General features: G+C 38.6%; 1 protein-coding gene across 4 annotated transcripts in view; it reads right to left on the bottom strand.

Moving 5' to 3' along the window:
• The window catches only part of LOC118276643 (dynamin-like 120 kDa protein, mitochondrial), an 18,537-nt gene extending 2,695 nt beyond the window's left edge, over positions 1-15,842 (bottom strand). The window contains exons 1-20 of one of the 4 annotated variants that reach the window (XM_050699929.1): positions 15,524-15,842; positions 14,607-14,829; positions 13,896-14,030; positions 12,420-12,564; positions 11,777-11,869; positions 11,067-11,218; positions 10,444-10,625; positions 9,766-9,876; positions 9,467-9,596; positions 8,943-9,041; positions 8,407-8,538; positions 7,931-8,076; positions 7,014-7,175; positions 6,325-6,518; positions 4,862-5,076; positions 3,140-3,281; positions 2,536-2,749; positions 1,997-2,078; positions 1,537-1,671; positions 138-207 (exon numbers count right to left, since the gene is read on the bottom strand). In XM_050699929.1, coding sequence (XP_050555886.1) covers positions 138-207; positions 1,537-1,671; positions 1,997-2,078; positions 2,536-2,749; positions 3,140-3,281; positions 4,862-5,076; positions 6,325-6,518; positions 7,014-7,175; positions 7,931-8,076; positions 8,407-8,538; positions 8,943-9,041; positions 9,467-9,596; positions 9,766-9,876; positions 10,444-10,625; positions 11,067-11,218; positions 11,777-11,869; positions 12,420-12,564; positions 13,896-14,030; positions 14,607-14,829; positions 15,524-15,552 — 2,791 coding nt within the window. In that variant the 5' untranslated portion in view covers positions 15,553-15,842. The remainder of the gene's footprint in view (positions 1-137; positions 208-1,536; positions 1,672-1,996; positions 2,079-2,535; positions 2,750-3,139; positions 3,282-4,861; positions 5,077-6,324; positions 6,519-7,013; positions 7,176-7,930; positions 8,077-8,406; positions 8,539-8,942; positions 9,042-9,466; positions 9,597-9,765; positions 9,877-10,443; positions 10,626-11,066; positions 11,219-11,776; positions 11,870-12,419; positions 12,565-13,895; positions 14,031-14,606; positions 14,830-15,523) is intronic. The other 3 variants (XM_050699930.1, XM_050699931.1, XM_050699932.1) reach the window with 3 other exon arrangements.

Raw genomic sequence — 15,842 nt, 5'->3', positions numbered from 1 at the left:
AGTAATTTAGTAATAAATAAATATGTACTTAAATTACTATAATTTCAAACTAAAGCGAGGATAAATGAAATATTTCAAAGGAGTCTCATCAATCTAGTAAATAAATGAAATAGTGAAGTTTTGTAAGATAAACTTACTCAATTCTTCTGCTAGTTCTACTCTTCTGCCGGATAAAAGTTTCTTTTTCAGTTCAGGATCTGCTGCCATCTGGAAAATGTAACATAACCTTTTTAGCCCCCGACGCAAAAAGAGGGGTGTTATAAGTTTGACGTGTCTGTCTGTCTGTCTGTCTGTGGCATCATAACTCCCGAACGGATGCAGTGATTTCAATTTAGTTTTTTTCGTATTAAAGGGGACTTATGTGCGAGTGTTTTTAGACATGTTTGATGAAAATCGGTTGAGCCGTTTTAAAGTTATGGGCGGTGAAAGTAACGTAATATTACTTTCACCGCCCATATATAATACGTCACGTTGGGGGGGACCGCATGAATACGAACTGCAATCCGCCGCCCGCGCCGCTATATTTCTATTTTCTGCGTTATAGTTAAGTACTTAAACATCAATTTACTTTAATGTTAACACCAAGCATGTGATACTTATGAAAAAATCGTAGAGAAGTAAGAAATAATTAGGAGCGGTCCCCCCAACGCGACGTATTTTTTTAGAATTATTAGTACATTCTTAGGTACTTTAAGATTAGGTTTATTATATTATTTTTTACTTTTTAAAGGGAAATTAAGTTTTTATGTCGGGGGTTTTTTAAAATTTTTAATTAAATTTTTTATAATCACGATTTACCATTCACGAGATAAGCAATCAATGTTCCAATGGACACCCGCAACACCAGAGGAGTTAGAAATCTATTACCAGTGTTTAAAGAAGGAATAGAAATTTTTCTAGACGTATTTTTGTACTTAATAACTTTTGTGAGATATACTAAATTAACTAAAAATAATGGTTTGCTCAGGTTATATCTGGAGAAAAGCTCTACTAGTTTCGAGTAACAGAGGGACTCTTCATCACGAGCAGCGTGCGCACTCGAACCTAGTAGTTTTTGACCTCAATAATTAATAGCATTATTATGTATTTATAGTATTTTATATGTTTTAGTATAGTATTATTGTAATAATATGGGCCTTCGTTACCTGATGTAACAATAAATTAAAAAAAAATAATAAAAAAATTCTTGATTTTATTGTAACTTTCGTGAGACATATTAAATTAATTATTATGTTATCGGCTTACTCACGTAATGTTTTGACGAGGAAGTCGACTATTGTCACGCTGCTACTCAACAAACGCCGCGTCGTGTGTCGCAAAATGCTGCTCATGAATATAAGCCTCTAGCATGGTTTGAAACTAGTCGAGTTCCTCGTCAAAACATAACGTGAGTAAGCCGATAATATAATAATTAATTAAGTATGTCTCACGAAAGTTACAATAAAAAAAAAAATAATAGTTACTCAGTTTATTGGAGAAAAGCTCTAATAGTTTCGGGCGACAGTTGGTTCCCTAGTAAAGTTGTGAGTATCGTACCTCGTCGAGCACCTCCCTGAGCTCCCTATCGAGCCTGGCAGCCTCCCGGTTCCCGATCTGCTGTCGCAGCGCGTTGGCCGTGGTGCGCAGCGTCTGCTGCACGCGCCAGAACATCACCACCTCGCAGCACTCCTTCTGCAATGGGGAACATTTCCGGTGGGATATGATTCAGAATCAGAGCTAATTGACCCTGCGTTTTTGTGGAGGGCTGTCAAATACACCCGGTATGTAATAAGTAGGTTATTACATACCCGGTGTATTTGACAGCGAATATTAGACAAATATGCGAATTCTTTAGAAAATAATACTTCAGTCATGTGGCTGGCAGTGGTTGGATGCGAAGAACTGATCGCGCTCAGTGATAGGATGTTTTGGAAGCCTATGTCTAGCAGTGAACAAATAAAATAATAAATGGATAATAACGATGATGACGATATAGTATAAAGATATCTCTACTGACCCCGTTTCCATTTTGTTGACTATACAAGTAGAAACTCTTCCGACAGTCCCGGGCTCTCGTTTGTGCGCGCTGTAGGAAGTTCCTGGAAACAATACATAGTACATGTTTATCATTATGTAATTATTACGATATATACACGTTGATATGTTGATTGAAGAACTTAATAAAGGTATTAATACACATATTATATTATAACATCAGATGAAACTACAGCGCACTAAAAATACAGTAGATTTTTTAGTTTTAATGCCGCTTATATGTGTATTTTTAACATGCGGTGTGCAACACCGCCCTCCCACCCGCAATTGATGCTCATGATGAGAAGTGCTTTAGAGAAAATAAATCAGAAATACAATACTATAGATAACAGTAGTTCACAAATTTCTGAAATAAATGAATGAAATTGGACGCTACTGGGTGCAGGACGCTTTTGGGGGATGCGATTAAGGGGATTGGGTATTTCAGGATTGAATATTGGGGACTTAAGTATTGGGAATCTGGGGATTGTTTATTTGGAGATTGGAGATTAGACTACATACTTCAAATAAACAGGTTTCCAAGTCTCTCTTATGTAATCGTTGTCGACTTCGATGCCCTTCCTCCTCAAGTTGTCCCTGACGGCGACGACCTCGTCGTAAGCCAGGACTGGGCGTGCCACACCCAGCCTCTCCAGCTCTGCTCGTACTTCGTTGCGGCGGCTCTGCTCTTCTGTGGTAGACTGCCAGTATAACCAGCGGTCTTTTAGACCTGGACCTGAGGAGTAGAAGAGTTAAATCGTTAGATAGATTTTTATTTTGAAAAAGTTTTTGGTTCGCGTGTTTGATGAATTTTAAAGTTTTTTCAAATTCATGTTAAGTTACTGTGGTCTAGTCGCAGTAGAATTTTCTATTGAGTCGTGGTTTACAAAACATTACATAACTAAGATTTTTTTTAAGGGGGTTTCCCCCCTTAAATCAATTACAATGACTTCTCCCGCCCTGAACGAGACTACCTAGCGGGTTTACCGGGGCTCCGGTTCGAAAAGCAGGAGAAGGAACGGGGTGGTTTTTAGTCAGTAAGAGTCTGACACTCCCTCTCACCCTGCCCCAAGGCGAGAGAAGTCATTAGATGATTTTCCCCCCTCAAAAAAAAAAAAAAACGTACCAGTGAGTTCCTTAAGATCCTGGTGCGTGAGGTCGAGTTTGTCCTTGACGGCGGAGTCCATGAGCGAGACGGCGGCGTCCCAGTCCCCGCGGGAGGACACGCAGCGGTCCTGCAACGCGTTCAGCTGGAGGACGCGGAGCACCTGCAGAGGACAAACAACAAAATAAGAATAAGAATAATTTTATTGATCAGAAATTACATACAATGCTTTGATTCCTGAAACTCACTCACTCTAAAATGTTTCATACATACATAACCTCACGCCTGTCTCCCATGGGGGTAGGCAGAGACAATGGAACGCCAATTGCCACGGTTCTTACACACTTCTTTCGCTTCATCAACAGTCATCAGTCTTTTCATGCATGCTCGTCAGTTAAGGGTACTTTTTTTGCTTCAGTGATACTTAATCTTGATGTCGGTGCCCATGGACACACGAAACACCAGAGGCGTTACAAGTGCGTTGCCTACCTTTAGGAATTAAAGGATTGTTGGGGTACGAGGGATTGGGAAGGGGTGTAATTGAGCCACCGGTAACCTCACTCACACGAAACACAACGCAATCGTTGTTTCACGTCGGTTTTCTGTGAGACCGTAGTATCACTCCGGTCGAGCCGGCCTATTTGTTCTGATGCTTGTCTCTCCCACACTTAAAAAACGCTAACATTTCACTTCTACGTGTAACTTTTCTTGTGTTGTGGTTGTCCATAAGCGACGTTGATTACTTATCATCAGGTGACCCATCTCCTTGTATACTCCCTTACCCGGTAAATATCCACTAATACACTATTCATATAGAGAGAGTATTGCTTTTGATCATTTTAATAAGGTGTCTCTCTATTTTCATTATTGATTTAAATTTTTGACTACACACATAAATTTATTTTTTGACTTTGCTTTATATCTTTTATACCTATCATAATTTGACTTGTAAACTTGGAACATGTAAGTGCTGTGCACACCTGTAAGTGATAAGTTCACTCTGGATAATAAGATCTGTTACAATGATTTAAAACAAGTGCGAGTCGGACTCGCACATGAAGGGTTCCGTAACAGCAAGTAGATGACATAATATAAGTTGGTTTTACATAGTGTTTGTATGAACGACAAAGTTATATTTGCGGTTTTTGATTATGTTTTATTTCTTAAAAACTAATAATGATATCTGGTTCAAACCAATTTTCGTTGTTAGTTTCTATTAAAATCTACAGCATACATTTTTTAAAGTTTTCTCACTCTCTTATTTTAAAAGTTAGAGGGGGGGGGACACTCATTTTTCCACTTTGGAAGCGTCTAACTTTCAAACGATTGATTTTGACGAAAAATGGTTTTAGAAACCTTAATGTCTTTTTTAAAGACCTATCCATAGACACCCATCACGGATATGTTAGAAGAAAAAAATTTTTTTTGAATCAGTTCCATGTATGGAGTGCCCCCCTTTAATTTTTAAATTTATTGATTTTTATTCAAAATTCGAATAGCGGTTACCGAAATACATCATCCTACAAAGTTTCAACTATGTAGGCCCAACAGTTTCGGAAATAAATGGCTGTGACATACGGACGGACGGACGGACGGACGGACGGACGGACGGACGGACAGACGGACAGACAGACAGACATGACGAATCTATAAGGGTTCCGTTTTTTGCCATTTGGCTACGGAACCCTAAAAATGAATTGTGAACGAGTTGTTGGATTGCCATAAGAATACAAAAATACTCACATCCTGCGCCCTATCCTCCCACTGATGCCTCCTGAGAGCCTCTTCAACGGCCTCTTTCTTAACGGGTTCATATACAGGATCGGAGTCCTGTGCTCTATTCATGAGTTCTGTAAACTCCTCCCTCAGCGCCTCTCGCCCCGCCCTTATCGACGCGTTAGGTAACTCAGACTCCGCCCACTCGCGTAGTTTTATGTCCACGGCTGTGTTGAATTTGTCTAGAATAGATATTGTTAATTTTAGTTGTATTATAAAGTTGGTTAATGTCAAAATTAAAAGTCAAAATTATTTCTTTCAAATATACCGGGGGCACTTTTGAATGTCAAAGAAAATATAATAATATTAACAATGTCTGTCTGTCGGTCAGTCCTTTAGTAAAACTATTTGCTTGTTTCAAAGTGTAGATTCCTATGGAGAAGAACGAGCAAGAAACTCCATAGGTTACTTTTTGTATCCGGTTCACAATACTATTCAATTTACAATGAAATCGTTTCTCAAAAATCGACTTTGTTATATTGGTCTGAAAAACTAAAATGTTTGTCCATTTGAAAGTTTAAAAGACTTTACCATTGGGATGGGACATTTAAAAAGTATAAAAATGAAGAAATTAGTTATAATGCTGATGTAAAATCGAGTATTTTAGACCAACACCATGATTCAATGTATGAATTTCAAATTACAATAACGTAAACTTTAATAACTAACTTTCATGAAATAATTTATCTAATCTAATGTCCTTTTTTTAATGTACATGACAACACTTCGACTCAACATAATTTAACGATGGCAATACTACGAGTGTGTGTAATTATTGACAGTGGCAACACTACATAAGGGTGGTATCTCACTGGCGTCGTAATCGTAAGGGTCCAGCCATATCGTTTGCGCGCTTGTTGCTTCCGCGTTGCAGACCTTTACCGGTCGCGGCACTGGTAATGTGGCTAGAATATTGATGCTAGGTAAATGCTATGTTTGATTTAGTATATTTTATAAATATAAAAATAAGTCGGGTTTTCCTTCCTGACGCTATAACTCTAAAACGCACGAACCGATTTCGACGTTTTGCATTCGTTGGAAAGGTTTCGGACTCCGTGAGGCAAGAGGCAAGTCTTTATAGCAAAGAAAATTCAAAAAGAAATGTAGGAAAACAGGGAAAAGTGGCGAAATGGAGTTCGCCTAGTTGTATTTAATTGTCTGTTGTAATAAAGTTTATTTTTATTTATGTAAATCTGTAAGTGCAAATAAAATCCAGAAAGACAGAAAGAAAACTACCCATCTTGATTAGTATTTTTTTTCATTTGTAATGAGTATTGATTGAAGTTGCCTTGTTCCTTTATTAAACAAACAATACATTCTTATTCCTATTAGAACTACGACTGGCATCTTTAGACTATCTTTTTATTTTAAGTATAGTTTTAGTTTTAAAACAACCTTTGGTTATAACATTTTTATATGATAGTACATACCAACATCCCCCATAGCGTTGGCGGCGGCGGGTAGATATATATGAGCGAAGACCTTCTCAGCGGCGGCGGCCCAGAGTGCCCTGGTGAGGCGGGCCTCCCAGGCGGGCGGCGCCACGGCCGACAGCTCGGCCGACTGGTCCAGCAGCTCCGCGCGGGCGCGCTCGAACAACTCGTCGCGGTCCAACTCGCGCTGTCTACAGGCATACAACGTGCATTATAGGGCCATGGCTGCAACTGTAGTATACAATACTAAACTCCCAGACCATACTAATACTATGGAGAAGTCTCATAAACCATAATTAATACAGATGCCTGAATTAAAAAGTATTCTAAAATTGTCATAAGTCACCTAAAAACTATTCAAAACTTATAAAAAATATATAGTGTATATAACGTACAATATAACAAACACTTATTAACATATTTATTGAGCTTTTGTAACGGCAAAGCATATGCAGAAGATGTATCAATATAGTAGCGTAAGCTAAGTTTATATTTCATATTAGTTCACTCTGTGTATTTGTCGTTTGTGAAGAAACAATAAATGAATTAGTTGCGGTTTTTAAGGGGAGAAAATCAACCACCCCGTTCCTACTCCTGCTTTTACAGCCAGAGCCTCTCACACGGTTCGCATACTTTTGTTTCTTGATTAAATAAATAAATAAATAAACTGGTTTCTGTGCACGTACCTGGGGAAGGTGTTCTTCCACTCGGTCTCGAGGTTGAAGCGCATGGCCTTGAAGGCGTCGGCCTGCTGCTCGACGGAGGCGCGGACCATGCGCCAGAAGCAGTCCGCCACCGCCAGCGACAGGTTGCGCGTCGTCACCTGCGACGCCGTCACCAGACCGTCTCTGGGGAATGGACGGGGGATGTTATGATTACATTCATGTTTTAAGTCAAATATTACTATACTCCGGTTAAGTAGTCAACAGCCTTAGCGTGCTGAACTACGAGTGATCCTTTCAAAACAAAAAAAAAATCAAATATTACTGTCTAAAATATATAAGTTGTGGTCTATTGCATTAGTAATATTGTTTGTTACAGCTGATACAAATTAATATGTATTGCATATTCATGAAGTCGTTTCGTATCGATCTTCTGTGAGAAGTCGCCAGCAGTAGTAAGTAAAATCAATTGAATAAACCAACCAATCAGAGCACCGAACGCAGAGAGCGTTAGGTGCGTTTCGATTACTTTAAACGTAAAGCAAACTCCGTACTAAAGGTACTGCTGAATAGCGTGCGCAATGCACAGTCGTAACTAGATTTGGACTTGACTCATCTCCGTTACTAGTGCAGTAATTTGACGTCATTAGCAGAATATTAACAAACGCAACAACTGAATACAAGAGCTTGATTTTGACTAGTCGTGCCAAAATCCTTACTCACGTTACGTTCAAAAGTACCTTAATGGTACGGTAAATTAATTGATATAAACCACTTTATAATTAACCCCTCCTCCTTATTTAGTGTAGATATATTTGATTTGTTTTATAGCCGCGTGCTAGGGGCATGGTAATTGCGTTTGAAATATTATAAAGAGGTTGATATTTAACTTGGCGGTTAAAGGGTTATTAAAAATTTAGAAAATAGTATAAATAACTCACTTGAACAGCTTGGAGGATCGGAAGAACCGCTCCTCGTACTCGCGGATGCTCTGTATGGAGTCGTCCTTGCGCGAGCGGCCCGTCACCACGGCGTAGTAGCCCAGCGCCTTCATCGGGAACAACTTGCCTTCCAGGATGCGACGGATCTGGTGGGTGAAAGCAGATTGTAGAAAATATAATTTATTTCTTCAGATTTAAATAACCAATCTTAATCTCTTGATCGGTCTTGATTTTTGATATAAACTTTTATCAAATTAGAGTAAATGTATGTATGTTTGTGCGTGATTATCTCGTGTTTGGCTGGATAGTTTTAGATATATTACCCGAATACACCTAAAACCTCCTATGTCCGAAACAAAAATTGGGGTCCACACTTTAATTTTTGAAGGCGGTTTACTTTTTTTAGGATTTTTTAAATTTGTTTATTAAATATTAAATAATTCTTAGATTTATTAATTAACAATGCTGACACTCACTCTGTTAGGGTTGGCGAGGTTCTCCTCGGCGAGGTCGACCTTGGTGAGCACGAAGATGGTCCTCTTCCCGGACGGGTCACACGACGACACCAGGTCCGTCACGTTGCTGCGCTCCGCGTCCACTGACCCGTCCTAGGTATAGGGAAAATATATTAGTTCGGACACATAGTGAACGTTACGCACATAATTTTGTATTCATCTGATGGATCAACTGATGGTAAGCAATAGCCGTCGCCCATGGACACCCGAAACACCAGAGGCGTTACAAGTGCGTTGTCGGTCTTTTGGGGGTTAGGATTAAGGGTTTTTGGGGAATCGGAGAATGGGAAGATTGGGAAGGGGGGTAATTGGGTCTCCGGTAACCTCACTCACATAACGAAACACAACACTAGCGTTATTTCAATCGGTTTTCAGTGAGGCCGTGGTATCACTCCGAGTCGAGATGGCCCAGCAGCGCCGAAGGATCTCACATACTATAATAACACCCTTTTCCTAGAATTTCCTAGGTTACTCTCCCAAATTAGATAACTACTAACCTGTATGCACAATATGATAGCGTTGGGGTTGTCCATGTACTGCTTGGTCATCTGCTTGATGGCGTCGCGAGTGTCTGACGCCATGTCCACTGTTTGCGTCTGTAGAGATAGATAAATAAACATAGGTTAGTGCAATGTCACGCCTTTTATCCCCGAAGGAGTAGGCAGAGGTGTACATTACGGCACGAAATGCCGCTGTACAATGTACACCCACTTATTACTATTTGTGTTACAAGTCCCATATAATAGGGGGTGAATGATCAGCAATACTTTACTCATTAAAAAAAAAAGCGTTTCGCCACATTAGGATTTCCTCCTGTGTCGTGGGTGCATTTACAAAAATACACATGACACCCAGACCCGAAACAACAATTTGTGGATCACACAAAGAGTTGCTCCGTGCGGGAATCGCTCCCATTAAACGTCAAAAAAGTCAAGTCGGTTATTGAGTTGATTATGAGTCTTGATTATTGTGTTCGGCAAAGTATTTGTGGAACTTAATAAGAGTAAATGCTGATACTTACAGATATGACTCCAGGCAGGTCTACCAGTACCATCCGATGCAGTCCGGGCCCCTTGACGGACATGGAGATGACGTCGGTGGACACCGTGCGACCGCCGCGGACACTGTTGCGCATGCGCATCTCTACCTCTCTAGTAACATATTACATTAAAAAACAATATAATACAGTGTATATTATTCAATGTTCTGTTAAACTATGTATGGATGCATATTAAAAAGACAAGTTACAATAGACAGTACAGACATACAGACGGTACAAACCAAATAGTAGATATATTAATTCAAGAACTTGTGACTCACTTCCTTAAATCAGCTAAGTCGGACTCCTTGTTGAGGTCGAACTCCCGCGCCGAGTCTCGGAACTGCGCGACGTGGTACGGACCTTCCGACAAAGTCACCTTCACTGGAGCCCTGGGGACAAAGAAGAGTACACCGTTATACTTCTTAATTATGTGAATATTATGGTGTTGCATTTAGATACAAAATATATATCCTAAAATCATAACAAGTTATACTCTTAAATCTTCCAGAATTTGTGGAAAACAACCAACGAAAAAAGTTTTTTTTAATTATGTAACAAATTGAGAACCTCTTCCTTTTTAAGAATGTCGGTTAAAAATATTGTGGTTGCCAACCACCATCACTGGTTTGAATACACTATATATTCTGTATACTATATACTGTAGTAGTATGCTACTACATTTGACTGAATGATCTTGAAACTTTTTAACTACGATTTCCGACCCGCTTGCCCCATGCCAAATTGCCGGAGATCACGGTAAGTCGTCTTATTTATAAGAGTCCAGCAGTGGACTGTCACGGTCTATTTAATAGTAATAGACGGTGATGAATGATAAAGTAACATAAATACCGAGAAGGAGAAATTGTACCTACTATGTAACACAAAATCATCAGAATCATGAGCTACTGACAGTGTCTACTTGGCAGATCTTATACAAAAATAAGTGGCACAATTACCTCGTACACATCTCCCCGGCCCCCCTGGGGAATATCCGTGCCTGCGCGATCATCTCGAGCACGGAGGTCTTCCCGGCGGACTGGTCGCCCACGACCACGACCCGCGGCAGGCGGTCCGTCTCGCCCGCCTCCCACCCAGACAGCTCGTCCAGCACCGCCGAGTACATGTCGATTAGGGACCGCTGGGAATTAGGATATAGGGCTTTTTAGTTTTATGGTAAATGTTCTTAAGCTTTTGGGTATTCAGGTCGGGTATTGATGACAAACAAAAACTGGGCTAATTCGACATAGTTGGCAACAAATAACAAGAAAACGGCGTAAAAAATGAATTCTAGTTTCTCCAATTCTCTACATTCCCTTTAAACCATATCTACGGAGTAAGGTATCACATTTCAGGTTTCATCTCTGATTGGTAAAATATTTTATATGATACAATATTTGAACTAAAAGTCTTCAGCATAAGTTATATTTTACATACTAGACAAAGACGGAACCGATCAGACCGTATTGTTGCAGATCCTCATTTTAAGAAAAAGGTATAATATGGTCTTCTAGAAGTCATTGGACGTCTTGTGGCTGATATGAAGATGATGACAATGAGCCTAAGATCTCCAAAAGCTTACCTTGATCTTCCTGGGCGCCGGCTGCCTGCCCTGCCGGAGCAACATGTTCTGCTGCCGGAGCTCCCGGTTCTCCTGCTCCAGTCGCTGCAGCTCGCGCTGGTACCTCGCTTGTAACGCCAGGACTTCTTCTTGGAGCACGTGGACTCGCTTCTCTGGAGGGATAGAAAGAAACAGGTGATCAAATTTGAACCTTCTGTCTTATGGCCATAAGACTAATATTTGATTAGATTATCTACTTAGATCCTTAGCTTCAGATCTACTTAGATACTTAGATTCTTTGCTAGCTTCCATTAGCTTCCATTACATTCATGTATGTATCTGGTCATACAAGTATTTAAAGAATATGTGCTCGTTAAAACAACAATCAACTGTTCGACGAGGGTTGCTCGACTAGTTTCAAGCTAGAGAGAGCCCATGACCATTTACGAGAGTAAACTGTAACCTAAATACTTAACATATTTCACTATAATGTATTACAATTCTGCCGAACTGAACAATCGACGAGCAAATCAACGAATGACATCATAAATATCCTGCATCGTACATGTGAAGTTTACGTGCGAATAAACATGGATAGAAAATCCCAACGAACAACAGTTGGGCAGAAAACACGGCAGGAGGATCCTCCTTTTCTTAGGGGACTTTACTCTCTGTTCCCTAAACAATAAAGAAACATCTAAATATTAGAAATATAAATAGTAAACGCTTACCGTAGGCAGTAGCATCGTCGCCACCACCGCCAGTCTTCACAGATGGAGCGGGCCGACTCTGTAAGTTGTTCACGATCCTCTGTGGTTCTTCTGCTGAATAAATATTAAACGTTCATTTAATAACATGATTTTTGGAAGATTTCCAGAAGATTAATAGCCCCAAATGACTGAAATTACTAATCGCTGTCAATCCAAAATTGATTATGACTGAATTTTGATATTAGTTGAATGGAGCTTCTGTGTCAGAGATTTTGGATCAAGATCGGTTATTAATTTCAGCCGTGCCTCAAGAATAAACCTTTATTTTGACATCTATAAAGTTTATTGTCTAAGAAAAAGATTGTTAACTTGATTAAACAGATTTATAACACATGCAACGAAAATTAAAACTGAAGATTTAAGTAAATTATAATATATAAGTAAAAACCTATTACTTTATTACACAAATGCATGCACAACAATCACAAAAACTGAACTTAAGTCAAACTAATCAATAAAAAATCACACACAAAGTGAAACTGAACCTTGAACACACCACAAATAAAACCGAAAATAGCATAACACAAAAGAAGAATTATTAAAAAGCACAGAAAATAGAACCACAAGCACAGTAACAATAAAGGCTATAATAGCACAAACATACCGATACCAGCGGAGTTATTGACAGCGGCGGCGGCGACGGCGTCTTCATAGCGTTGCTGCAGCCAATCACGGAGCTCGTGCGCCCGCGCAAGCCCCGCCTCCCGCAGCCGCGGATCTATGTGCACCGACAGCGTCAGTGGGACACCTAGCGATAGCCAACCCTGTACTGCCGTCACTGCTCTAACTAACACTTCTACTGGCACCATGAAGGGCATTTACTATGGTTTAATGGATGTCTCAGTATAATGAACGTTTTCATGGTATACGAGCAAATGAGCTGACGAATCACCTGATGGTAAGCAATCAGCGCCGTCCATGGACATCCACAAGTGCGTTGCCGGATAGGTAGGCTCTTTTCTTATTAGTATGAGCTATATTCTTAAGGCTTTATGATACACTTATAAAATGGTTATGACCAACCTGAACTTCTGTCACATCAGTGCCACTTTCAACATGTAGAATATCCAGTGTTTATATATTCACTATTACTTATTTAGTAAAGAATAAGGAATTCGTGTAATTCATTTCACTGTAATATTAACTATCAAAATATGTTTGACAATCTGCACTATATTGCTGCATTATGATTAGAAAGATAGCTGCAATGTAGCCTTTAATAATTTACAACAATTACAAGAACAATTTAGACAGTTACACTAGGCAGAAAGATAAAGGAATGGTCAGTCTCAATAACCCATCTATATGCTGGTAGACTTGGCTACTAGGGATAGAATTTTAATAATGTTTGTACGGGGCTAAAGCAATGCAACAATTAAAATTCTATTCCCATTAGCTAGATTTAGCAATGGACAGGTTATTGACTGTATCCGATTTGTAGCACTGTTATTTGTCTATATTCTATTATCAAATATCAAACAATACTAGTACTATAGAGTTAAACCTATGTAGTATCCATTAATATACCTCCTGCCTACGAATGAGATGGCTCAAAAATAACAATTACTAAACTAACAAATAACAATCACAAATCCTTTACTTAAAGGCTAAGCAATTGCATAGTTTAGGATTGGTTCATATCTGACGTAAAATACGTACGTCGAGCGTATCATCGGTTGAGTGTGAACGGTCAAGTATTTTTCTGGCGTTACGCGACCGATAATACGCGACACACTTTCCGTCTGATATGCATCGACCCTAACACATAAAGAGGTTCATAGAAGCCATTAAATTACTTTGTCAGTCTTTAAATAAAAGCAAGTTTACTGTGCACGTAGGTGATAATTTAAGTTTGTGTATCACATTACATTAATTCTACATTCATTATAATTTATAGTGAACAAAAATACTAAAATACATATTTCGATGGTCAAAAAAGTGTGACAACAAAAAAAAAACAATTGCTAAAACGAAGATGTGACCTTATTGACAACTCTCTGATGTGACAAATAACAAATAACATCCCTATTTCCTACATCATATAGTTACAATTTGCATAACTCACCAATCTAAAGGAAAAAATCTGAAGGTTGTCTCCGATCTTAGACTTGGCGTTGATGAGTGTGGTGGTGAACTGATCCCATTGCTCATTGTCTGGAAGCAGGTCGTTCAGCCAGCCCATGTCCGGTAGACCATCCTTCCATTCTGCATATTTCTGGAATTTAAATTTGAGTTTATGAGCTTGATAAACGAATTTACAATACTTTATTCATAATGTCATATGCAAGAATTTTGAGTAATAACATCAGTCCAATTGGTTATTACTAAGCTATATTATTGTAATAATGATATTGCACATTTTATCAAATTGATGATTTTCAGATAAGTCAAAGGTTTTTTCATTGTGGATATATTAAGTAATGATTGATCCTTGGTCTACTTAACTAAAGTCTATTTAGAAAGGAACAACATATTTTAGTTTTTTTTAACCAAAGAGTTCCAAATCCTAGAGTGTCATCATACATAACTTCACGCCAATGTAAACGACAATGTAACGCCAATTCCTACAAATCTTATTTCTCTTTAGCTTCATCACTAGTCATCTGTCTTTTCATGCATGCTGGGCAGTTAAGATTATTTTTAATTTGGTCCTTCTTTAATATACTGCCAATCTGGTCTCTGTATGACCATTAAGGGTGCCCCCTACTAATGGCCCCATTCATATCCTCCTTGGATATTTCTTTCGTAAATATACTTTCATAAAGTCTATTACATAAGTCATTTTACAAACCTTATTCAAAGTCATACCACCACCCAGTGCGCCTCCAAGCACTAGATACCGTATCTTCAACATGCCCCTGACAGCTCGTGCCACCAACATGCCGTATTTCCTCCGTTGCACATGACTCGTGTCTATAGGCTTGTGGAGAAGTACACTGCGGCCTGTCCATATTGAAAATGCAACCGCTCGTTTGTCTACAATAGTCCATTGTGTTGATTTTTTAAATGCTGACCTGTGGAGCGAAGATAATCATAGTTATTAACACTTGATAATTACTTAATTTTAAGCAATTAAGTTTATTCAATTAGTCATTGAGGTGAGTCTATGTTCTGTGCTAGTGGTACTGTATGGCTAAATAGCCCCAAGAGACATACTTCTATTGTTTTAAGAATGTGATGTGAATATTTAAGAATGAATTAAATAATTAATTGCTCAGTAATCTGTACATTTTTGGAGGTAGCAAATAACACAAGTGCTGTTTCCAGTATGTAGTATTACCAAATTTATTATTAGTTTTGCAATTGTTTGTTTAAAATATTTAAGAATGATTGTAAAAGATATGTACTAGTGAAAATTACAAGTTTCATTTCTAATAAGAACACATTGACCACACACAACATATTCTTGGAACATGCTTTATATTTTAAACTTGAAAACACTGCTAGAAATCTGCGTATTCTGCGTAAATCAATATACACAACTTGGCATGTAAGTTTTAGGTCAGCAGGTTTCAAGGTCGACTCTCATAACATGTTACAAAACACCGAAACGTTTGATAACACGCCGAATACAGGGCGAACACAAGCCGGCGTACACTTCTAAACCCTAAGGAAAACCTTATAATGCCTGCCAGAGAGGGAATAGTACTAGGATGATAGGTATTACGAAGTCATAGGTCAGAAACGAAGGTTAATACCACCACTCACCTCATACGATTGTGTAGTATTCTCGACATGTTTACGTAATACTTCAACTTTATTTAATATTTCATAACCCTTCAATAGGCTTTCGGAAAAAAATAATAAATTAAAAAGATGTTCTCATTTCATAACCTCCACCGGTCCAATGAAAAAATATATTCACGTAATAACAAATCAGATATTTTGGTGTATAAGGTGTTTTATCTATTACATATGAAACAATCAACTTGTAAATAACTATAAATTACTTCATATTTTGAATATTGACAAATTACACATTTCAAAGGACATTTTCGACTTCATTTTTGATCTACGTTTTGTTTAT

Source organism: Spodoptera frugiperda, chromosome 17 (assembly GCF_023101765.2).
Source record: "Spodoptera frugiperda isolate SF20-4 chromosome 17, AGI-APGP_CSIRO_Sfru_2.0, whole genome shotgun sequence".
In the NCBI taxonomy this organism is placed as follows: Eukaryota; Metazoa; Arthropoda; class Insecta; order Lepidoptera; family Noctuidae; genus Spodoptera; species Spodoptera frugiperda.
This window is presented reverse-complemented; position numbering and strand designations above follow the sequence as displayed.